At 45.2% G+C, this 27056-nt stretch overlaps 1 protein-coding gene across 4 annotated transcripts in view; it reads right to left on the reverse strand.

The window, feature by feature from the left end:
* The window catches only part of LOC116942267 (dynein axonemal heavy chain 3-like), an 859832-nt gene that overhangs the window by 503261 nt on the left and 329515 nt on the right, over positions 1-27056 (reverse strand). For all 4 annotated transcript variants that reach the window (XM_032953964.2, XM_032953963.2, XM_032953966.2 and 1 more), the window contains 2 exons: positions 19072-19190; positions 14611-14818 (listed from right to left, as the gene is read on the reverse strand). In XM_032953964.2, the coding sequence (XP_032809855.2) occupies positions 14611-14818; positions 19072-19190 (327 nt within the window). The remainder of the gene's footprint in view (positions 1-14610; positions 14819-19071; positions 19191-27056) is intronic.

The raw sequence follows: 27056 nt of genomic DNA on the forward strand, positions 1-27056 counted from the left end.
TCCACGTGACCACGGGGAGAGTATACAAAATCCAAATATACAGGCATCGTCAGGGTCGGGATCGAACCTACAATGTCCTGTACACCGGGTGAAGTCGTTAATATCTCGCCACCGTGCCCCCCCCCAAGCTGCAGGTCACAACTCTTCTCTTTCTGCCGCTTCCCTCGCAATGATCCACTTTGGAATTCCCTCCCATAATCATTTTCCCAAGCTCATATATCCTTGACGAATGCGATAAAGCCATTGCATTTGATCTATTACACCTGCAATAGTGCTGTTTGTTGCTGGCTGATTAGCATTTTGGGCATTTTATCCTGTGCTCAGCAGCCGTGATTTAAACATATTGCGTGGTAAGTAATAAAAGTTATTACTGCATGAGGTGGAATCCCTGTTCCCCTCAAATGCTTCTACATTCCTCCCCTCAACCAGTCCACTTGCATTGTGGTCCAATCGCACCGCTCACAAGCTGAAGGTAGCGAATTCAAACCCAGATCAGGAGTCGACTCAGCCCAGCATACCTCCACGGCCAATACATTGTGTATCACTCTGATGAAACAATAATAGCTGCCTTAAATAATGGTAAATTCTTTTCAGCCAAAAAGTTGATTAACTCAGCTATGGCTGCAACCACATTGCATCTGTACTGATCTCTAAATGCACACGAGAGTGCGAACGCCATTGTTTAATATTCAGGTCTGCGTATGTTATAACCTAAAGTATACCTATTTTACATGAACAAAGTAAAGTATTCCACCAAAGTCAATTACTTACTTGAATAAATCAATTGCAAATATCAAACATTCATATATTAATATCAAACAATGAATGTCCTCGATTATACTTCCAAATATTTATACCAAGTTGTCCTTATCGGAAATTAAATTAGTTGCATCAAGAAATGAACAAGTAATGTTACTTACTCTATTATTTATACAGTAATCCATCCACATGGCATTCTATTTGTAGTATTCAACTCCCAATCATTAGGTTGTAAGTTCATACGCTAAGTGGGGGTTGATTCATCCCGTGATACCAGCATTATTAATTGAAACACATGCCCCTTTGCAGGAATCCAAGCTATCATTCTACTAAGAAACTGGCCAATCCCATGCAAATGTGGAATATTTGCGACCGAGACTGTGCCACCATCAATGGAGATGAGTGCCACGTGACGCTTGTTTGATCATGGAGACCCTTTGCTTTTATAGCCGGGCATTGGTGGCTATGCACGTGGCCTGTCGTGCAGCACTGCGGAGGAAGCAAGAGTTGGTGGATCTCACACACTGCTGTTGTGAAACTCCCTTCCCGTTGGGCGCCGAGGTGCCATATCCCGGCTCGCCAGGAGAAGGCAGTACAGCAGGTGGACTAATGGCCCACACGTGTAGTGACATCGCGGGATGTCACTGTGTAATGCCGGCCCTAGAGAGGCACGGCGTGCGGTGTAGCGACATCGCGGACACCACGTGGATGTGGGTGCAGTACCGGCCCGAGAGGGGCTCGGTGAGCTCTGATCGATAGCGCTGAATCGCACCACGCTCTCCGTGCAGTGCCGACCCCTACAGGATACGGTGTGGATGTGGCGGCCATGGAAATGGGGTGACTAAGGACAGTGGCACTCTGCTTGACCCCAGAGGCCACGTGACTGGTTAAGTCTACACAGGGGCCCCAAGTGGGAGCTAGGGGTGGTCACGTGTCAGGGTCGAGATCCTGCTCGAGGATTTTATAAGGTGGTCGTGGCTAAAGACGGAGGCAGCCACGCCACAAAGGATATAAGCCGGGTCCCCCAGAGGGACCGGCGATGTTGTTCACCCTGAAAAAACCTTCGTCTACATCCTACAGAGTCTCCAACACGTGGACCTGGACCCAAGCTGTGGTCCCGGTCCGTTGTAGCTAGTTACGTTGTAATTAGTGTAGGTAGCCTGGTGGTGACGTAGCTAGTTAGGTTGTAATTAGTGTAGATAGCCTGGTGGTCACCACCATAGGTTGTTATTTTGTTAAGGGGTAATTACCCCGTGTGTTGGTGTTAATCAATGTGTTGCCTCCAAAGAGTACGTCTGCCACTCAGTTGAACTCACTACACATTTCTAAACACTCAGAAAATGGCTGACATCTAAAAATAATGATGCTGCCGTGATGTAATCGTTAGCACAATGGACTTGCTGTGCAGTGCTCGCCAGTTCAATTGTCTGGCGTGGCAATTTAAGGAATGGGAACGTTTCGTAACTCCCCCACCCCTCTGCACCCAGCAGTATATACGGACACACCACGGGTTAATTGATCAGTAAGGCTGTGTGTGGTGGGGTAAAGTGCGGGTTGTTCCCACATTGTCCAAGACATCTAGCCACTGTGGAAGAGTAGGCCAAAATGCCATCGAGAAGGGCTCTCTAGCCTTTCTGGCAACAGGGGCACAAGCAAGAAATGTAGTTGAGTTTTACTTTTATTTTGACTTGATTTATACGCTGGGTCTTAACACAATAAATCAAATTACCTGCAGTTTTGACACCAAATTAATCAGCAATTCGACTGATTTGAATATTGAAATTATTTAGGTCAAGAAAATATTATTTCAGGCTTGACATAGGAATTAGATGCTCGACTGAGGTCTTGTCTTTATAACTCACGTTTAAAATCTTGTGACAGCCTTCAATTATATTATTGACTCTAACCCCGGAGTGTGGTAAACCATTTCATCACAAGTCAATACACAATCTGTGGCCTGGATGAATTTCCTCCATCCCTCAAATGACTCTCACTTCAGAAAGCTGTCATCTTAACAAATGAGAGCCCTGGATCTCATTGAGTTTATGATAAATTAATAAATACAAACAATATCGAAGCACCTCCCTGCTCATATGAGCACAGGGCGGTCCTCACCTCCATCAGCAATGTAGAATTTAGAAGTGAATATTCCACATTCTTATGACAGGAGTCCAGTCTCACTGTATGACCTCATGTTGCTTTACAGCTGGTGGTACTAATTTTCAAGGATCCATCGTTGAGTCTGAGCCAGTTTCGCCTACGTGTTAGACGGACTTAAAAGTATTGTTCCAAATAGCTTACTCCGTGTAATCAGTGCGCATTTGTGATGGGCCGGACTCATAAGAGTGTATAATAACAAATGTTCAGATTTATTGACTTACGATGGTATAAACCCTGGGGTAAGTGATGAGTTGACCGCCATTCAGCACTTCAGCTCACAGCTTTAATATTTCAAATCGAGCACTACCCATCCTCATTGTGCGTACCTTCAAATAAAACAATAATATTGCCCTCTGTCCGAGAAAGTTGAACGAAGTTTCAAGACTAAATTTTCAGGGAGGATTTTGCGTTGGGATCTTTTGCCAGTCCTTTGAAGAGTGCTTACGTCTTTTAAAGGAAACCGGAATACCTGGAGAGAAAGCCAAGTACATGGAGGAACACATTCCAAAAAACCCATACGCATAGGTCAGCAACCTGCGTTCACCACCACAGATAGCAAAATCATATTTTGTAAGTCATAGACTTAAATAAGTACTTATATCAATAACTCAATTACATTTTGATGTGAACGAGGGAGAGTTTTGTCCTTTACCTAGAATTGCATAACCTTTCATTGACGATGTTTCCTTCAACACTTTCATTATGAAAACCACAAGGCGATACTTCATGTTACCAATTCATCAGTTGGTAAAATCAATAGAGGATTGCATCCTAAATAACATCTGCTGAAAGATCATCTTCAGTACCATCTACTTACAAAACATATTAAGTCGCATTTCACGTATCAACATTTCTTCAGTTAATATTCCTCGCTAAAATAGCTATGAGTTGCTATTATCTATAAATGTATTTAATAAATAACAATATTCAGATCATCAATGGGTTAACTTTACAACCATTACTAAACGCACATGTGATTATTCGAACTTACGAAGAGTAGCAAGTTGGTGGCCTTAGCCATAGCTGGCAATGAATTAACAAAAAGCCACGATATTTCACTTGCCAGTTTTTCTCTAAATTGAATCGGACGAGCTCTGGACGACACGTCGAGGCTGCTTTTGCACAGCACGAGCATTGTCTCGACACGCGCCTCAAACTATTCTGTCGGCCGAAGAAGACCCCAGCACCACCCAATAGCGCGAGACGTGGGGACACAGTGGGCTCCCAAAACAGGAATAGTACTGAAGACCCGGTTTGTGTCTCCTGCCCCGTTGACAGTGATGACCGCTCTCAACCGCGCCCCCAACAACCATACGTGGAAGAAGGTGCGGGGATATTTCATCCATAAATGGAGCGATCAGTGACTCCTCCAGAAAAAAAGTGCGAATATGATGAGGTGCAAACCCTCGGGCACACATCACCGACTACTCCTCAACACAACACGCGTACTCTGGTGGAAGACGCAGACTCCACTCAGCTACCCCAACACAACACGCGTACTCTGGTGGAACACGCAGACTCCACTCAGCTACCCCAACACAACACGCGTACTCTGGTGGAACACGCAGACTCCACTCAGCTACCCCAGCACAACACGCGTACTCTGGTGGAACACGCAGACTCCACTCAGCTACCCCAATACAACACGTGTACTCTGGTGGAACACGCAGACTCCACTCAGCTACCCCAGCACAACACGTGTACTCTGGTGGACCACGCAGACTCCACTCAGCTACCCCAATACAACACGTGTACTCTGGTGGAACACGCAGACTCCACTCAGCTACCCCAATACAACACGTGTACTCTGGTGGAACACGCAGACTCCACTCAGCTACCCCAGCACAACACGTGTACTCTGGTGGAACACGCAGACTACACTCAGCTACCCCAACACAACACGTGTACTCTGGTGGAACACGCAGACTACACTCAGCTACCCCAATACAACACGTGTACTCTGGTGGAACACGCAGACTCCACTCAGCTACCCCAGCACAACACGTGTACTCTGGTGGAACACGCAGACTCCACTCAGCTACCCCAACACAACACGTGTACTCTGGTGGAACACGCAGACTCCACTCAGCTACCCCAACACAACACGTGTACTCTGGTGGACCATGCAAACTCGACTCAGCTACCACAATACAACACACGTACTCTGGTGGAACACGCAGACTCCACTAAGCTACCCTAACACAACACGTGTACTCTGGTGGACCACGCAGACTCCACTCAGCTACCCAAATACAACACGCGTACTCTGGTGGAACACGCAGACTCCACTCAGCTACCCCAACACAACACGTGTACTCTGGTGGAACACGCAGACTCCACTCAGCTACCCCAACACAACACGTGTACTCTGGTGGACCATGCAAACTCGACTCAGCTACCACAATACAACACACGTACTCTGGTGGAACACGCAGACTCCACTAAGCTACCCTAACACAACACGTGTACTCTGGTGGACCACGCAGACTCCACTCAGCTACCCAAATACAACACGCGTACTCTGGTGGAACACGCAGACTCCACTCAGCTACCCCAATACAACACGTATACTCTGGTGGACCACGCAGACTCGACTCAGCTACCTCAATACAACACGTGTACTCTGGTGGACCACGCAGACTCCACTCAGCTACCCCAGTACAACACGTGTACTCTGGTGGACCACGCAGACTCCACTCAGCTAGCCCAGCACAACACGTGTATTCTGGTGGACCATGCAGACTCGACTCAGCTACCCCAATACAACACGCGTACTCTGGTGGACCACGCAGCCTCGACTCAGCTACCCCAATACAACACGTGTACTCTGGTGGAACACGCAGACTCCACTCAGCTACCCTAACACAACACGCGTGCGCTGGTGGACCATGCAGACTCCACTCAGCTACAACAATACAACACGTGTACTCTGGTGGACCACGCAGACTCCACTCAGCTACCTCAATACAACACGTGTACTCTGGTGGACCATGCAGACTCCACCCAGCTACAACAATACAACACACGAACTCTGGTGGAACACGCAGACTCCACTCAGCTACCCCAGCACAACACGTGTACTCTGGTGGACCATGCAGACTCCACCCAGCTACAACAATACAACACGCGTACTCTGGTGGAACACGCAGACTCCACTCAGCTACCACCCCGGATGCTGTGGAAAGGCTGACAAAATTAAATAAGCAATTGTAGCCTCTTGATTTTTTTTATAAATTTCCAAACGAAAGAAGAGGCGTCGTCCAGTGTTTGTAAAGACTGAATAAATAAGAGGGCCCATTGAAGTGACTCCAGCAACAATGTTGTGCCATCAGTGTCTGACACCACGTGGCGATATGATGCTCCGAAAACTGAACACATTTTATGGACATTGCTGCAAAGTGTGCTTACGAGTCCGTGCAACTGACATACAATAGACAGTTGAATGGCAATAATAGTTTGCATACAAAAATAACAATATGTGTGTACCACTAATTTGCAGCGTAGATGTATGCCACACACTTCACAAATGTGGTAAAAAAATATCACAGAATGAGCATCTTGTGGGGAGGCCTTAATCCAACGCTGGAATGAGAATTGCTGGATGTGTCTTTATATAATGTTAATTTACAGTGTCATGAAAATCAAATACTAAATTAAGACAATCATTCCCCCGGAATGACTTTCAATTGTGGTATTAGATGGTGCAGTAGGCATATAAGTCGGTTAACTATCGTACAATGCACTCTCGTATTTTTTTTTAGTTGCTCAAAGGTTAATCGAACAATGTCCATTGCTCTATAACCTCGCCATGATCAGTCTGGTTGCAATGAGACCACATTAATCAATATGCAGTCGATTTAAGATGTGTGGAATAGCTCTCAGAAGAGGCGCTCGCTTAAAGCACCAATCCCAATTGTGTATCTATGTCTCACAAAGGACAAGGTATGGAGGTGAGCACCTGTCTCATCTGTGTTGATTGTCAACACACTCTAAAAGACATTTACTTTAGGCCGAGTCAACCTAAGGGAGTAGAATGGCCATGGTCAGATCCAAATTGCCACCGCTGTGCTTGGCGAAAAATCTGGGCTCTATGGGATTAGAGTGCAATCACTAACGGCCATGCACCACTGCCTGCACATAAACACAATGGCAAAGATCCCCGCGTAGCCTTCATAGACTGTTGGGGCAAGTGCTGTTAGCGAACGCCTATGAAGGCCGGAACGGCACACGAGGGGGTGGGTGGCCAGCATAACACCCGGCCGCCTGTGTCACCCCAGTGGCGATGATTTTACACGCCGCACCAGGTACTCATTTTGGCTGAATCGACCGAGGGGAGCCCCAGGACCGGTTCAGATAATCATCCCTGGTGTTGCCCGTGAGCAGGAATAGAGCTCGGGTCACCAGGTTTATAGCGCAGCACGCTAACCACTACACTACCGCACATAAAGACACACACGCGCGCACTCGTATATACCCGTACGCACACCAATACATTTATCTCCTGGATAAACACGCGACTCGAGATGTATATTTTTTTTTAAGTCAAACGAAAGGCAGTAGGCATTGGACACTGGCCCAGCTGGTGTCAGGGATCTGGCAACAGCTCCAACAATAAATAGGGATGAATCGGAAGGCTCCGCTGGCCATCCATGCTCGATGGCTACTCTAAGAAACATCGCTGCAATATTTAAACGTAACAAGACAACCACACTGGCTGGCCCAGGACAATTCTCCAGCCCTTCTCAGAATGTCTGACAGGCTGCCTTAATTTTCTGCACAAGTAAAAAAAGGGAATGAATTGGCAGAGGTGGGTTGAGGAGAGATGCAGTCAGGTTTATGGAGAGAAGCAGTCAGTACGCGAAAGAGGAAGGACTTGAGTGAGGGCTTTAAAGGACGATTCGAGAGTTGGAAGTGTGGATGGACCTGGCTAGAGAGTTCCAAACAGCAGGGGCGACGAGGAATAACGAGGACCTCCCAATGCGTGGCGGTGGTAGCCGACCGGGAAACCGGGCAGGGGGTCTTGAATCCTGGCGTGGACGGCTCGCGGGGAAGAGTAGATCGAGATGACAGGGGAAGAGTTAAGTGGGAACAAGGCCACGAGGATCTTGAAGGCGTTTCGAATCAATCCTGCAGTCGATTCAGGATTGAATTGAGAGCCAGGAGAGAAGCCGAGAAGCAGTGGTGGAATGTTTAGGTAGTGCGGTGATTGGTGTCGAGTCTTTGTGGAGTTTCAACTGAATGGTAAAAAAAAACCTTACATTTCCTGAGATCAGTATAGACAATTCCTGGTGACCTAGACATTTTAACCAGCCTGGACGAAATTTTTTTTTTTGTTATAGTGTATTTATGAACACATATTTAGATAGCATAATACTTATTATGCACTCACTTTTTGCTGTGCACAGCAAACATTTCTTACCCACCAAGTTGTATTCCCCTTTTTGTCAAACAAATAATACTTTTTTAACGACGTAGCAAACCTATTTGCAGCTACGATTTGCTTGTGCATACCACAAAACATCATTACCTATGCAGATTGGTGCCACATTAATAGTGTAAAACCAGACAGTTTAGAATTATTCTGGGAACATACATACACGTACATTTTTATAATTATGTTTTGCTGCTGCTGCATTGGCAGTGGTTCACAAGCACAATTAGCAAATAAACTTAACCACATTTGTAAATAACACTACGTGGCCTTGCCAGGACAAAAAATGATATATAATAGACGGTATTTTGGGCAATGGCCCATCTTTCCCAGCACATAAAATGTCGACGGTTAGAACAATGTGTGCTATGACGAAGGGCCATAGCCCGAACCCTCACCTGTTAAAGATTGTTTTCCTGATTAGGCCACTTCAGTGTTTTTGACGACCGCGTTGACTATTTTTTTTTTTACAAGTCAAAAATGATCACTTCGACTCGTGTCGCATCGCAATTGGGCGCGGCCACAGCTGTTCTCTTGCCCGGTGTGCGTTCGCTTTCACCAAATCTGTCGCGCGTTTGACGGCAATTTGCCGCAATCTTTTTTGGGAAATTAAACGGCCCTAAGTATATCCTGAAAATGGGGGTTTACAGCAAGTGCTCGTTACCTAGCATCGAACTCCACGGTGAGTGGATGTGTTTATATATATAAAAGGACAATGACACAATATTTCATTATTTTAACAGCCCCCCCCCCCCCTTTAGAGGGCAATAAGTGAGGCCCTTTGTGCAAAGCGTGAACGCAATAGAAGCTGAATTGCCTCCCCTGCTGAGTGCACCCGCTGCACTCTGAGAATTGGCACGGAAATAAACAATTGCGATGCACAAGTTAGCTGAGGTCACCCCACACACAAAGTAATGAAACATTCAAGGCTTGCATCACTCGTCCCCTGGTTTGCTAAGCATGCGCCCGCAATGCTGATAAAAGCCGCTGCTAATGAAGCAGCATGTCCTGGTTTTGCACCGTAATCGCAGAGGTGTTGGACAAATATGCCTGGATTTTCCTAGGGTCAAGGGTTACATCTAGATTGCCAGCACAGGGAACTGTATTGTTAGCTCTACAGAGACCTTCACAATATATATAAAGTCTGATGCAGCGAATTAGAAGAGTATCTGTTCGGCTGTCGATGCGATTTCCCAAGACATGCGTTTGTGTGTGTGCAAGCTTCTTTCTCCTATTATTCACCCCCCCCCCCTCTCCTCTCCCCCCCACTGCCCCCACGAAAAGTGACTGAATATTGACAAATACGGGTGCATTAAAACCAGAATGGCTGTCAATAGGACAGCGGGATTTTCACCGCTGGCTCAGGGCTGCTGCTGCTGCCAACGACATCATCATACGTGCACCCGCCTTAGCTGCCCGGCCGCCGCCGCCGCCGCCGTTAGCGGGGGAAACGGCGAGCGAGGTTTGGCCCCGGTGATTTTTTTTTTTTACGGAAAAACCTGTCGCAGAGACGAGCTGACACAGGGCCACGCGAGCGTTCGCGCTTGAATAAAGACGGAGAACTGGGGGGGGGGGGGGGCGGCTGGAAGGGCTGCACGCCAGCGAGGATGATTGGAGGAGCGTGAGCCGTCTCAGACGTTGTCGCAAAAAAAAAATCAATAACCACGTCAAGCGTGACCCTGTGGACATTACAGAAGCCCTAAGGTTTTGTTGTGGTGCTGTGGCTTTCTCTTTTTGGCGGGGGGGTTTGAAGAGAGGACGGCACTTTTTTTTCAAACATCCCATCCATATGGAAAAGTGTCTGTGCATGTGCTTGGTCCGTCTCTACCAAGTGTCGGTGGGGGGGGGGGGGGGGGGCAGTGCAGCGGTTAGCGCGCTGAGATACGAACCCGGCAGTGACCCGAGTTTGATTCCCGCTCGCGGCCAACGCCAGTGACGATGGTCTGATCCGGTCCTGGGTCTTCCCTAAGTCGACTCAGCCTCAAGTGAGTAGCTGGTGCGATGTGTAAACATCCTCACTGGGGAGACATTGGTTCAAGGCACTCAATAGAGATGATTGCCATCCATTGATCGTTTTGAGCTGGAAGACCTTTTGACTTTGACTTAGGAGTCAGAGCCCGATTGCCACCCTCTCGTGTGTATAGATGAATTCCAACATGTGGCAATTGCTCAAAAAACGTTTTTCTTTTCTTAAATTGGACAAAATCCGAATACCAGCAGTAAATGGTATACTCGTAAGAATAACTGCAATCAATAAACTACTCTTACTCAGGAATGACCTTTCCAAAGAGATTGTAAATAATAATGGGACAACGCCTAATTAAATGAAAGAACACTAACATGAACTCAAAAGAGCAATCATTTATATTCAAAAATAAGTGTAAGCATTCACTGCTCAAAAGACGCAATTGGGCAGCACTTGGTTCTGTTTGAGATCCTGAAGCAGTGGTGGCAAAAAAATCCCTGGACAGGAGCCGGTCCATCCATAGAAGAACCCACCCTTGCTTCTTTCATACTGGTACCCATTATATTGATCACGGATGTACAATGGGGGTTGACCACAGCAATGCCCGAACAGAACTTTAAACGGGGTTGTTTTAACTCATTTGTATGTACGTTGAACTCCTTTGGCGCTGTATGTAGCCAACTGTCAGCATGGCCTGGTGAAATATGGAGCCCAGGGTAGCCAAGGCCTGAGATTGAACTTGGGTGGCTGGGTTCACAGAACAGTATACTAAACCACTGCGCCACAATCTGTGCCTGTGTTGGGTGACAAAAGTCAACAAATCAATGTGTCTAAAAGTGTGGGTCAATGCTGATCTCTGTTGGATGGCCTAAATCTGAAAATTTCCCACAAAGCGGTACTCATTTTATATAGCCATGGAGGAATAATTGGCCAAGTCGACCCAACACCCAGGAGTTGAACTTGCATCCTTCCGTGCGTCGAATACTCAAATGATAGCACCACTCGATCTCGTAAAGGAGCATAAAGCATCACGCAAACGCCTTGACACTGTTGACAGAGGCTAACAAATGCCCTTGGTAAGGGATAGTAATCAAGAAGGCATCTGCATATCCATGACACAGTAAAGTTGGGTAAGTGCAACGCAGGATACGTTGGTGATGACCTTGGAAAGATGAAGAAACAAAACCAATGAAGATGTTTTTGAAGATTTTCTTTTGAGCAGAAAATAGGACCATGGGTTTTACGACCTGGTCATTCTATTAAATATTATGGCATATAAATGAAACTGGCAATGCATCGCAGTGCGTAACGTCATTAAAAAAGGTTTATGTCCAGAGGTGGTAAGTGACAGAAGCAACGCTTGTGCTAAAAATAAAAGAAATATCTTGTTCCATGGCAGAGCGAAGGAGCGTTTACGTAAGTGTCTGTGTTAATATATATGTAACTGTGCGTGTTGCACCGCTGCTATGGGTCACACGAAGTTCATAGCTTCTCGGGCTTTTTATAGACATCTGAGTTCGCTTTCGCCACCTCCTCCCGCCAACCCCCCTTCAAATCCACCCTCCCGAGCGCAGAAGCGAATTTACTAAAAAGCTGATTCCGGGGAGCCAAGACGGCAGGAAATTCAGCGAGGGTGAATGCGGTCGAGGGAGGGCAAGGGATGCGGCTTTGGCTTCCTCTCTGGCCGCAACGTCACGTGTCGCGAGAGATTAAGCAACGGCGGCCCCGAGCGCAGAGTGGTGGCCGCGCAAGCTGGCCGGTGGTGGGTGGACGCAAGGAGGAGCGAATGCGGATGGTGACGAGGTGGGGCCAGGCGCCGTCGGGCTCACGAGGAGGGGCAACGCGCCACCGCCGCTGCCGCCGCTGCTGCTGCTGCTGCACGAGCGCGGACCGTGCGGAGAGTGGGAGTGGGCGGGCGATGATGCTGTCGAAATACGGGGCGCGCGCGTATTGTGGATTGCGAATTAAGAGTTTGTAGGTGAATATTTGAGATGTTAGCTTCAATTGTCAAGCAAGGTTTGTTGCATTAATCTGAAAGATGGGGATTAAAGTTCCCGTCAAATGTTGACAGCCAATTATCCCTATAAGACTGATAAAGTGAATACATTTTTGTGGGTAGTCAAAAGTAGATATCCTTACATGTAGACTGGCATAGACCATGGAAATGTGAAGTTACCACCATTGGCTCCGAGATGTTAACAGCGATGAGAAATTGCTTGAGCAAAGTGTGGGTTACACTGTTGATGTTCGTCATCCACCATATCCCAACTGCGCTATATTAGAGTCACGAATCGAGATGAAGAATTGTCCATTTGGAACTCGTACAGTCAGTCACAAATCACACTACGTCGGAGAAGAGGCAAGGGAAAATGAGACTGCGTCGTTTTCTTGGAGTCACTTCAATCAGCCTCTCTTATACAACACTTCATACGTAGTACAGGAGGTTGAAAAATGTAAAGATAATACCCATTTACAAATTGCAGCCTTAACAGTATCCGAATTAAGCAGGAATAGGCCAAAAGCAAAACATCAGAAATCATTTGAGAGTGAAAATAAACTCGCAGTGTATCCTTTCAAGCGGTAGAAATTCCCCATTAACATAGTCAGGAGCAGGCTGCCGGCAGAACTGCTGCTGATCTCCGACCCATCAGCGGGCCAGGTGTGACTGCGGTTACCGAGTTTGACTCGCAATGAGGTCACAAATTCAAATCCAAGTCGGGGATTCACAAAACCCATTATCTCTCCTGTGTCGATATTATATTTACACATTTGGCTCCATGTTTAAAAAAACATATTTTTGGGTGCATCTTATAAGACGTGTATGTGTGTGTGTGTGACCAGATCTGCACTGTGCTATGAGCACAGCGACCCGAGCTCGATTCCCGCTCACGGCAAACACCAGTGACGAATATCTGAACCGGTCCTGGGCCTCCCCTAGGTCGACCGAGCCTTGTATGAGTACCTGGAGCGATGTGCAAGGACTACCACTGGGCGACAAAGGTAGGTCGGGAATGGTGCTGGCCACCTCATGCACCGTGCCAGTCTCCATCGGTCCTCGCTAACAGCACTCTCCCCGACCGTCTTTTAAGGCTACAAGGGGGTATCCTTGTCTTTGTGTAACTTTATTGACACCGGGTACATGCCTGGTGTGCGTATTACCTTTCGGGGGCATTCTTATAAACCTAAGAATACGGTAGATCCTGAGCCAGAGGCCTCATCTATGCTCAAGTGGTCTATCTAAACCATTACCTGATACAGACCGGCCACAGCAGTGAGAATAACCTTCGTGACACAACATGAATGACACCCGGAAATCTCCCTGCACAAACGGGAGTGGGGGAGGTCAGTAGTCGTCAGCGCTAGGCTCGTGGCTTTAAAAGACACCTTTTCTGTGGTGGGTATTGTGCGAACCAAAAACCGCTGGCATAGGAACGTAAGCACGTGTAAAAAAAACTCTAAATATTACAATTTTACCAGATAAGGCCCGCTGAGCTATGTAGCTCTTTTTCAGAAGCGACCTGGATATCACAAATGATAGCTCAACGAAGTGGCTTATCTTGTGGACATTTATAGCAGCCAAAATACTTCGAACTTACGTTCATAAACACCAGAGGACCCGGAGAAAAATCCATGTGACCACGGGGAAAAAGACACGCAAACTCCGAACATACAGGCGTCAGGGTCAGAATTGAACCCACGACCTCCTGTATACCAGATGAGGTAGTGAACATCTCGCCACCGCGTCCCCTCCACCACGTGCATGCGCGGGATCACCTCGGCACGTATCTACGAGCGCAGTTCTCGTCGGCGCTAGAAGGTTAGACGTCTAAGTCGTCAGTTTAACACGTGGTAGGCTTTCACGACCAATATCATCCGTAAAAAAAGATGTTTTAGGGTTAGATCACTTAAATATGAATGTGTCTTTAAATCCACCGTCACCCGACACCGCCAATTAGTGAGGTTTGTCGCGTATACAAAATGTGCCAAATTCATTACTACTTCAGCACACCAGTGTGTTGGAGAGTAAACCCGCAATATTTACAATCTGAGTACGACAATTCGCTGGCGATTGCAACCAGCCTCATCATGCGATTGGCCAGAACTGCGATGGACCCCTCTTGTCTTCTCCTCTTAAAGAGAGGAGTAAAGGTGATGTCATCACTGCGAGCCTATCAGGTGCGAAGACCAGAGGAGGGGGGGGGGGGGGGGGGAGGGTGGGGAGACGGTGTTCACGTGGGTCATGTATAACGTCGTCGTGTACGGTGGTAGTCGCGGCTCTCTACGAGCGTGCCACCTGGTTGAGCGTGGAGCAGTCGAGCAGGAAGAGGCGCAGGGGCACGGCGGTGGGCAGCGACGAGGCGGCGCCCGCCAGCGAGCGCAGGCGCTGGATCTCGCGCGCCGACGCGACCAGGTTGGGCGGCTCGCGGCTCGTGAGGGCCTGAGCCCGGGCCCCCGCGCCGCCGTTCAGCAGGTATGCGAAGTGGCCGTACACGGAGCGGTACCTGGCATTGGGGGCACGCCGACAGCATCGTCGTTATTGCCGACCTCATCATCGTCGTCGTCATCGTCGTCGTAAGCGTCGTCGTCGTCATCGCCCATCGACGTCACCATCACCGTCATCGTGGTCATCATCATTGTCGTCGTCATCCCGTCATTGTCATCGCCAGCGTCGTCATTGCCATCATCATCATCATCATCGTCGTCGTCGCCACCGTCATCATTGTCATCGTCGTCATCGTCATCGCCATCGTCGTCATAATTTTAAAAGGGGTTCGACTGACACATTGTTGACATCGCCGTGATCAACATCATTACATCATCAATGATCAATCCCCTGCTGGATGAAGGCCTCCCAAGCCGTCATCATTTCCCACAATCGTGTGATGTGACAATGCACCTGGGACCTCCACATGAGCTGATTTCATTGCTCCATCATCATCATCATCCTCCTCAAAACAACGGGCTGATTCATGTGGTGGCTGAAACGTGCTTATAATTTATGAACAGCAGAAACATGGTACAACGTATAATGTGTTTAACCAATATAGGTGGCTTTGCACCAAACAGTTTTGGAAATGGTCTCTATTATTATTACTACACTTGTTTGCCCAGGAAAGCCTCACTGAGTCTCTGAGACTCTTTTTCGGGAGGGTACTGCTAAGTTGTCGCACAAGGGGGCGATGTTGCTGCTGTTTGTAATCCCAATTGAGTAATTTTCAGGTATTTATTTATTTATCATTGGGCTATTTTGGTCAATAGCAGCTACACTGCTTCCCTATTTTTTTACTACGGGAGGAATCCTGAGAATCCAGAGGAAAAAGATGCAGGCAGAAAGGTGCCTGAGTCGGGAATTGAACCCAGGTCCTCCTTGCTGCCGGGCACCCATTGTCGTCTTACGCAACATGAATGACATCCGAATTGTGCCCCCCCCCCCCCCCCGCTCAAATGAATGTGGGGCAGTACTCTAACTATTTCACTCACTATTTTTTTATTTTGCCAGGTAAGGCCCACTGCGTTGCATAGCTCTTTTTCAGAAGCAACCTGGCCATAAATGACAGCTCAACAAAGTGGTTTATCACGTGGAGATTTGAACCTTATGGCGGGACCCCGGGGTCCCAACGGAAGCCAAAATCGTAATTAATTTCCTTCTTTTTGGCGACTCCGTCCCACCGCGCACATAAACGACCTAGCAGGAATCATCCTCTCGTTCTTCACCAAGCAAAATTGCCGTAGTCATAAACAAAACTTTTAAACTTTGATTAGCGCATCGTGTAGAGCTCGTCGAGAGGAATAGAATGCCGTGTCGTTCGCCTTCAACAGAAATAAAATGACGTCGCATCGCAGTTTATGCGAGAGCCGGGGGGCTTATGGGACCCCGAGGTCCCGCCATAAGGTTCATTTATTGCAGCCAAATACTCTGAATGGATGTTGATTCTAAAAGTGGAGGGAAAAACCGAAGGACCTGCAGAAGAATCCACGCGACCATGGAGTGAACATGCAAACTCCGAATATACACGTATCAGGGTCAGGGTTAGGATCGAACCCACGACCTCCTGTATACCAGGCGAGGTAGTTAGCATATTGCCACTGCGGTGCACCTCAACTGCATTACAAGTAATTGGCTTTAACATTACACTCTTTAAAAATATATATCTAAAAATGTAGTTATAAAAAAATTCATTTCAATTAAATTCCAACCCAAGTTTGATGATCAACAGCAATAATAATCAACAGCAATAATAATACAAAATTATGCGGTCATTTTAAAGCAAACCTCGCAGCTGGACATATTTTGCCTAATTCATTGGAATTAATTTAAGAGTTGAATAATAATGTTATTAATCATGAGCATCAAACGCAAGCTTGTTGAAAATGAATATTGACTCATGACACCAATCAGGCACATGCTTTGCTTCCTCATCAGAGTAACGACTGAAGCCTGAACACAAGGCCAAAGTATCGTATCACCGAGCGTCCAGCAACAAACATCGGCATTAAAGTTGCAATGGATAAGAGTTACTACAATTGTTGATTTGAGTAAGGGTTATAACGCTTTGGGTTCACAGAGACCGTGGAAGGGAATTTCAAAGTGGAGCAGTGCGAGGAGAAGACGCAGAAGGAAAAGAGTCGTGACCCGCAGTGCCGTGGTGGAACACGGCGGTGTGGAAGGGATGACACGGTCAGGCCAGTAGACGGAATCCTCAACACGGGTGGGCAGCTAAATATAAAGTAAGCTGCAGGCCAGTGAATGGCCAGGGGCTGCTAAATGTATATTTCTGTGGTTATGTACACAATCCGAAGTTTGGCTCGACTGTCAAAGGAAGAATTGCGGTAAAAAAAAAAGATTAAGTTTCCATGCCCTGGATGCTGAGAGCACAGCTAAAGCGTATGGTAATCAGCATGCAAAAACAGTCTAATAAATGCTGTGCAAATAAATACACAGCCAAGGCTACGCATTGGCTCAGGGGGGCAATGTCCAAGCCATGATTATGGGATGGCACTTCTGAGACGCCGAGTTTCGAGCAAGAGTTTTGGACAGACATAAATTGGCATTACCTCCCCCCTGGGTAACAAAAATAAAAACAACCCCACAAAAAACTCATGTGAAGTGAGTTTGATGAGCACTGCTGAGTCAATATTAACGGCACAAGCCATCACCCCTCACAAGCATCCCGTACAAAAGCGAGTGCTTCACTCAGTGGCAGCTAGCTTCAAGGATAGTGGCATCAGAAACTGAGTTAAATACGCATTAGACTCAGTTTGCCTTACAAAGAACAGATGTTTACTGCATGTGGTGCTGAAGGGAATGTTGCTATGCCATTTGCCAGGATAAGTCATGGTTATTGTGTCGTTGGTATGGGATTCAAATTGCAATATATATGCACTTGCTAATTAATTGGCACTGACATAACAATTACGGGAAAATGGAAAAGTGAAAACGTAATCTCAAATATGTAAATATTTAATTTATTTTAAAATTGGAATTTAAAAAGGGCAGTGTGAGGAGCAGTGTAGAGCCTTGGGGTAAACGACCAATGACATTTCAGTCCAGCGTCTGTCCCGCATAATGGGTGACGAGCATCTGTGTTTGGACCGGGAGGGCTCTCACCACTTTCGGGGACTGACACAGGATGATTTGCATCCGAGAGACTGCGGCTTACGACCTGGACACGTGTCATTACCTGTACACGTCGCTGTCACGATTATAGAAAAAAAAATAAGCGCGTTGAAATTTCTGGGGAAATGCAAGAAGATGGATTCTTCTTACCTCTGCTAAATGTAAATGAGCGCTCAACTAATGCCCAGTGCCTGTCACCATAGCAACAGGGCCTTTTAAATACGCACGCGGTGTGTTAAGTTTGTTAAGACGACGTACTCAGAGAGTAGTGTGATGATAATAATATACAGCACACGGTACTGTTATTTTAAATAAATACAAGAAGACAAAAAAGCGTATGGCCTTTGTATATCAATGCACGTGGAAGACATTACGCATTTTTAAGACAGGAAAAGGATAGTAACATAAAAAGTTAGGGAAAGATCACGTCAAAAAAGACATTCATCAGGGAGATGGATGGGACGCGTGTGCAAAATAAAAGGGGGCAGGTCACTGGGACAGGCACTGCAGTGGGAACCAAAGTTCAGTGCCAGACGGTGGTGATGATGAACCAGTAAGGGTGGTGCTTAGATTGTCGGGTGGCAATGAGCACCATCTACAGCATCTGGCAGAAGGAAGGAAGCAATGGGTAGGTTATATGGCGCTTTTTGAACTTTGTGAGATCGATTAACAATTCTACTGTGAAACTGCGAACAGAGGAGTCGGTGAGTAGAATTCCCTTAAATATGGCTCTCAATTGTGTGGCCTATAAACCTTTAAACCTCTGGCGAATTCCGACTGCGAAAGCACCCACTACGCTGCCTGCATGTCAATCACACACTTGATAATGTGTGCAACAGAGTTGCTTAATGCCGCTCTCTCCAATAAACCTAGCGAAGAAGTTGGCCCTTTTTGAACTTGTGACCCCACCGTACCTGAGGCATGCGGTGCAACCCCAACGCTCTGGCGTGCCACCCAAAAACCTCCTTCGAGATCGAGTTGCTTAAAGGCGGCACAAATTAAAACCGGCGCGTCAGCTCGCGATATTAAATTCCTGCTCGATCCATCTTGCAAACGTTGTTGCAACAAAGAGTGGCAACTGTGAATATTGATGAAAGCCCAGGAGGGGCGCTTTCATTCCGGGTTGCGGATTCTCACCGTGAGGGCCCGGGGCTGTTGTTTTCCAGAACAACTCGGATTCGTGCTTTGGCCCTGACGACAATTTCATCGTGAATCTGAACGGCGCCGATGAATTTCACCTCCTGCGCGTCCGTGGCCTGCGGGAGGAAACGGAGAAAGCGCATTCGTCTGGAAGTCTGCGAGCAATGACGGGAAGCAGATTTTACAGGACAGCAAGCAACATCAAGTAGATGTCGTCGCCAAGAATGCATTTTATGCACGTGATAGGGTGCTGATGGCAGCACAGAGACATTGAATTAACTTCCTGCATGACTAGGAACATTGAAGCGTGCATTGTAGCATACAACAGACAAACATCAAAAGGTTTTCATGGGTCAGTGTGTTTACGGCCATGAGCTAGCAGTATACCATTCCTAATTTCCATGGTAGAGGTCAGTCGCCCGTCAGGACACCAGATGTCACCTTCACAGAAAGTAGTTCCGTATCAATTTAATCAATCCAGGATGGATGATAGCTTGAGCTGTCAGCTGGCAGGGATCTGAACCCACAACCCTCTGAAAGTGAGGCAAATGCTCTGGTACATTCCCTGCTGTTGGGACTTTGAAGGTAGTGGTCATAAAAAATAGCCAAATCCATGTACGTGAACAAAATTAGAGATATTCCTGCTAAAGAAAATAATATCTAAGTTGTAAAATCACATATCAATAAACACTAAATATGTAAGCATTTAAACTGTGTTCAGTGAATTCCCATCAATGGACATAGCGGGCCTCCCATCAGCCACACACAGCTGATCAGACCTCATCACTCTGTCTCCTCGAAACATAGTTTGGGGAAAGTTGGGAAGCTCATTCGGCCAATCACAGTAGATGGCTCAAGTTCATCAAACTGCACACAGGAACTTTAACAACTCAGAACACGTTACTCGCCGTTTTACTCAACTGCCACAGAATAGAAACAATGCTGGCTCCATACCCTGCTCGGCAGCATTAGTCAAAATATGTATGTATACTGGAGGAATCCGATGAGCTATAAAGCTATTTTCACAGATGTTCAGTAGTCCACCCAATCACCCAGGCATACCGTGCAATGATAGTTAATATTTAACCAGTAAGGAAATATCTCTATGTTCAGACAGGCAATACTGTTAGTTAAACTGCTTAATTCACAACTGAACGGTTTTAAATTTTGATTTAAAGCTTTCGTGACTGCAGGGATTCATATTCTTGGTTCTTTCGGTAAAGTCACGTAGAAGGGAAACAATAAAATAAGAAAAAAATACAAAACAACAAAATCACACCTGATGGTGATTGCTTGTGTTGCAGTCGAAACGTCGTGAGAATTTTTGATTGTTTCCCTTTTACGTGACTTTACCGAAAGAACCAAGAATATGAACAGTTTTAAGTTTAACTCTTGGTCAGGAGACAACTCAGTCCATGATTTATCGAAGTGATTGTTAAAATTATTTCCTTTTTGTGGGGAAACCGACAGCGCATGTTCCACGGATACACTCGCCCCGCTGTAGGAATGTAGAATTTCTAGCATTGGTTCATGGGCAGGAGGAGAAAATGGTACTCCCCCCTTGAAGAAATCGAAAGTTGAGTGATACCGTTTTTTTATACGGCCAATAAAAGTGAATTATATGGCCTGTAAAAGTGAATTAAAGTATGATAACCTTTGCAGTGGTTATCACATCAAAATATTACCAATGGTTATAGACCTTGTCAGAAATCACAACAGGTGGTACCGGCAAATTAAACATATAGTCTGGGGCCCATGGACTAAATTGGCTCAGAGCCACCAATACAGACGAACACTACCCCACTGTCAATTCAGCAGGGAGACTCTTTCGCTTGAAGTCTATTAAAAGAAAAAAAGTGAATTGTGGATGGGCCCCAAATTATGAGCAAGTGTCTTTTTTACCACTTACCCAGTGCTGGCAATGGGGATGAGCATAGTACCGTGCTCAATGGACTATTGGGACACCTGTGTTTTCACATTCACTTTTTATAATCGCTTAAAGCTTCTTACATACTCTGCAATCTCCACAATCTCCATCCATCACTGGCCAAAAAAAAATAATCATACATTTATATTTACTATAAACTACTGTTTTTATTTTATTTCACCAGCTATAAGGCCCACTCTGCACTATATAGCTCTTTTTCAGAAGCAACCTGGCCACAAATGATCGCACGACGAATTTGGGTCATCATGCGGAAATTTATGGCAGCCAAATAATCTAAGCGCATGTTTTTAAATGTGAATGGAAAAACCAGAAGGAAGATCCGTGCGATCACAGGGAGAAGATGCAAATTTTAAATATACAGCAGGTATCAGGGTTGGGATCGAACCCATGGCCTCCTGCATACCAGGCGAGGTAGTTAACATCTCGCCATTCCTATGAATTTATGGATTTTGTGGGAACCCGTGGTGAGATGGACAGTCTTCACAACATAAACACAAGGGCAAAGCTAACATTTGCTGTATTGTTACAGCATTGCAATTAGCTTAATTAATCAATTACTGCCAGGAGGCCAATGATTGTGGACAGCTGTTCAAATTTGTGCTAATGGAGCACTAAACTAAACTCCGTAAATAACAAAAATATATATTTATTTTATTCACGGAACACTTATGATGTTTGTCAGCTCTGTCTGAGCAGGGTTCTAAGCTACTCAGATAGAAACATGGAAAGACAAATAAACACGTAGATAGACAGACTAAGGTTTGTATTTTAACAGGTAAGAGCTTATCTCATTCTCAAGGAAGGCTTGATAGTATATGGGACATTTCAACAGGAAGCACTAATTTTGTTTTCATCACATGAGTTGACATTTTTGTTTAAACAAAACTCTAAATCAGTACAAACAGCAAATACGAGTGCTTAGCAATAACCGAATAACATAAAATTAGTCATCAGCTCCTTTTGCCAACCCAAAATGTTGACCATCTTTTCAGCCGTGACAAACTGTGTTGATCTCCTTATACAAGTTTGTAAATATGCATATTATCTGCGCCATTCCTTTTGCTCAACAAAAAATTATAAAGTTTAGCGTTGGAGATAAAAAAACTATCTAATTCCATGTAACCAGAACGAACACCTGTCGGAAGGTTATATGAAAACTAGATTGGTTGGTTAACCTTAGACCTCCGTGTTACATAAGCGTGTATTGAAATGAACAACAAACTCAACACATTTGTCAATCACACTGTAGCCTTAAAATAAATTATATATTACAGGCGAAGTTTCCGGCAATGGGCCTTCTTCTTCTTCTGATGAATGTGTTGAGGAATATTGTTTATTCTGCGTGTGCACTACTGCCAAACGCAGCATCACCACAGATTGTTCAGGTGTGTATACATGTTTATTCACGTGTGTGAAGCTTCCTAACGTAAGTGACTACAACGCAAACTCTTCTGTTCAGTGCCTCTAAGCTTCAGGTCAATCAACACATTTTGAATTCATATTGCTTATCTTCCATTATAGCCAACTTAACCATCCTGAAATTGGCTTCTCATCAGTATTGTATATTTTGTGCACGATTCTCAAATTTAATGTGTGTGGTGTTTCAGAACAAAATAGCAATAAATTGTAAAAAAATAATATATATTGCTTTGTGACTGCAAGATAATGAAGGAGCATGGCATTTATCTCTCGGCGTATGTGTCCATCGGATTAATCATCCGCAGCCACCTCAGCCAGGTTGTGCTGGGGTTAAGGCGTGTGTATACAATTTGCGTAATAAAGAAAATCCCCACCAGCCCAGCTTCCTTCTGGCAGCAGATATAATATTAGTACCGCATTTTGGGAAGTCAGCAAATGACGAGGGCTGATGTCCTCTGCATAAGACTGACCTCTGCGAGAGACTGACCTCTGGGAAGAAGGAATTCCCACCACAAACTGCGGCAAAGCTGCCAATGGAGATTAGCGCCACCGTATTGCTCATTTGAGCAGGCGGACACTTTGAAATGTTATCTTGATTTAAAGGAAAGCCGAGACATTTTTTTTTCCTTCCCGATTCCAACGAGTCATATCGCCTCAGTGTTGCCGATTACACCAATGCAGCTGAGCATCTCTGTCAGAGGCGGAAGCAGCCTAACCCCCCCTTCCCCCCACCAAAATAATATATGACACGCAGCAATGCATAGCAAATGCTCAACTAAGTATGTGTGCTGCTGCTGCTTCAGCAAATATTTCAATAAAAAAACAAAAAGGAGACAAGGAGTTTGATAAACGTATGACAAGGAGATAACATTCATCAGCCTGTAGGCCTTGCATGCTGCATTTGCAGTAATTGCGGCTGTAATATTTTGTTTGTGCGTCACTGAGGAGAATTAAAGTCAACAGGTCCAAGTGTCCCGCGCGCTGTTATCCTGCGGCCGTAGCGGACATTCCACATTCCAGTGGGCAAGGCTGTTGAGGCTGCATGAAGCGCCATTCATTTTGGCAAGCCTTATGTCATAGGCCAAGTCAACCTCAGAAAATGTGCCCATTACAGTAATTAAGATTGCTGTTATTTTTATTGTTAATAGTTGATTTATGCAAACAGTACGTTCAAGCAGAAACAATACAATTATGTAACAAATTAACGTAAACAAATCACAGAATAGTAATGCCCTTTGAAATTCATCATGCCTCTTTGGCAGGATAGTCCTCCACTCAAACGTTTAGACACCCAAGACAAAAGTAATTTCTCAAGCGAAATTAGTTTATAGTCTCAACCCATTTTCATAACTGATGATGACTGTTTGTGTTACAGTCGAAACGTCGTGAGAATTTTATTGTTTTATATATATTTTATTATTTTATTGTTTCCCTTCAACGTGACTTTACCGAAAGAACCAAGAATATAAGTCTCAACCCAGTTCACAGATGACTGCACGAACAAAATAAGAAAATTCATTTGTTTTTTAACTTCATTTAGCTAAGTTCCACCTCTTGAGAATTAAACCAAATATCGATTTGATTACCAAGTGATTAACTTTTCTCGAGAGCAGGGCATGTGGAAACGTGCATTCGCTAGGGTGTGGAAAGGCCATTAGAAGAAATCTTACAAGTAGTTCTGTGAAATCTGCATCCACAGGCAATTCCTCGAACACGAAGCATATAATATTCGTTGAGAGTTCAGGATGAACGCCTCTTCCTGTAATACGCCACCGATATAACACGTAGGCTTTCACGACCAATGTAATTCATGACATAGTGTTTTGGGGTTAGAATGCATAAACTTAAATGTGTTGTAAATCCACCTCCGCCTGACACAGACAATTATTACGGTTTGTTATGTAAACAAAACCTGCCAATTTGTTACTATTTCAGCACATCCGTGTGTCAAAGATTAAACCCACAACATTTACAATATGACAATCACCTGATGAAGCTGGTTGTAATCACCAGAGAAATGTCCTACTCAAATTGTAAATGTTGTGGATTTGCTCTCTAACCCACCGGTATTCACGTCACAAACCTTACTCATTGGCTGTGCGGGGGTCGAGGATGATTTACGACACATTTACATCTATGCGATATAACGAAAAAAAACGTGATTGTGAATGAAAACGATAGCGACATTTAAATAAAACTGATCTTGACTGTTTAGTCATGCTGTTTAAATCTGAAAAAACATATAGGTGGCTGGGTGGCTCAGGAAACAATGGTGATGTAAGGACACAAAACTCAGTCCACTTGTTCAACTTCTGAACTGCCACATTTATATTCTCTGGGTCTTTCGGTAAAGTCACGTAGGTAGGTTCAAAGAAAATGATAAATGTAACAAAAAAACTGCCACATTTCATTAAACTAGGATATCAAGCACAACAGAGCTGATCGTCACAGCCAAGTAGCAAAATTATTTTCCTAACTTTTTGATGCCTTTTCCCCCCCAAATGTATCCGGATTGTGCTATCAGCATCGCGTGCCGAGACAAAGAATCCATTCCGAACTCAGGAGAGCATTACCCCATGTGCAGAGGACGGTGTGTGAAAGGAGATGTCAGAATTATTTTTAAATCTCGTCGCGACTGCTCATCCATACCAGGAGGCAGTACTTTCCCATCGCCACCCCGAACCTACTGCAGAGAAAAATGTTTGTCGCATAACGGTGGAAGCAATAATTTTTACTCTCACACCTGGAATTTTACAACATTGTGCGCAAACAAATAATACTGTTTTTTTATGCTGGGCATTAGTGACCAGGCTGGGACCTTTATCTCACGAACACATGATAACCCACTAAAGTGAAGGGCCTCTGTCTGGACACAAAGCATACACACAGATAAACCATGATTTATTTTGTACTAAATTTGGCCTCACCCAGCTGAGAGGACCCTAATTGGAAAGCCCTGGGTGTGAACGCGAGGCTGGGCTGTGAAACTCCACGTGTGGTGTCCGGCGTTATTTGAACTCGCCAATCTCACGAAAACCCACAAAGTGGCTGCTGCATTCGCTGGCAATTTAATTTCAAGGCTGTGACAAATTTGATTATATTTAAGGTAAATCTGAAGGGACATTTGAAGTGGAGCGCTCCGTGACTGCTGAAAACGAAATCGCTGTGTTAACATTGGTGTGGCAAGTCCCATGCATGGCGGCCCACTCCTATACCCTGGTAACTTGCCGGTGGGAATGGTGGTCCGCACAGAGATGAAGACTGCATAGAACACTCACCTGCTGTGCAAGGAAGTGCCTGTAAGACGTGTGTATGTACGCTGAACTTTTTCGCACCGCATGTCGCCAACCATGCTAATCGGAGGTGCGGTAGGTATTTTGCTAACGAGCTGAATTTTGTGTGCGGGAGTTTGAGTGTTATTATTTTTGTCCACGTGAGAAAGTACAACTTTATTTTGATGGTGTTTTAAACAATTTGGTTATCCAGCTGAGTGTAATGTGAGTAAAAACTGCATCGTGTATTGCACTCCAGGGCATCCAGCACCTTTGGCGATGGAGTGAAGACCAAGAGAGAACAAAAGAAGCAGAGGAAGGCAGCAGAAGAGACAGCGATAGCGAGACAAATTCAGAGAGTTCGGAGGTCATGACTAGATGAGAGCAGCTGGGCAAAGGCAGGAATGGAAGCAAACAGTGGAGGCCTTTGTGCAATACAGGAAAGGTACTAAACTACTATTAAACTTTCATTTAAAGCTTTCGTGACTGCAGTGATTCATATTCTTGGTTCTTTCGGTAAAGTCACGTAGAAGGGAAACAATAAAATAATACAAATATAAAACGATAAAATTATCACGACGTTTCGACTGCTTGTGTTGCAGTCGAAACGTCGTGAGAATTTTATTGTTTTATATTTTTATGATTTTATTGTTTCCCTTCTACGTGACTTTACCGAAAGAACCAAGAATACTATTAAACTATTTTTTTATTTTACCAGGCAAGGCCCACTGAGCTGTATAGCTCTTTTTCAAAAGCGACCTGGCCACAAATGAAAGTTCAAGAAAGTGGCCTTGCATGTGGAAATGTATTGCAGCCAAATACTCCAAACGCATGTTTCTAAATGTGGAGGGAAAAAAACCCGTGTTCGCGTGAAAAAATACCACGCGACCACGGGGAGAACATGCAAACTCCAAATATAGACGTCAGGATCGGGATCGACCCACGACTTCCTGTATACCAGGCGAGGTAGTTAACATCTCGCCACAGGCTGATGGCAATCATAAGAACAACGTTTTATTGGGAATGACCCTTACGTGGAATATTTTTTTCCAGATTATTCCACTAGATGGCAGACGTAGTATGTAATAAAAAATGATGGCCATACCCTTGCACAACTGCACATAAGAAGATTAATCTCATAATTATGCTGATAATAGTGATAACAGCAGTATGATATTGCCGATGTACATAATTACAATAATGACGAATCTGCGCACGATGAATGTGATGGTGATGATGGCAATGATAACAGCGAGAATGCTCCTACAATTCTACTGCCACTGTGCAATGCTTAACACACTAGAACTGCAATCCAGAAGTTTCAAGTTAAAACAATGGGAACA

Source organism: Petromyzon marinus, chromosome 14 (assembly GCF_048934315.1).
Source record: "Petromyzon marinus isolate PM22_M1 ecotype Great Lakes invasive population chromosome 14, UKy_Petmar_22M1.pri1.0, whole genome shotgun sequence".
Classification (NCBI taxonomy): Eukaryota; Metazoa; Chordata; class Hyperoartia; order Petromyzontiformes; family Petromyzontidae; genus Petromyzon; species Petromyzon marinus.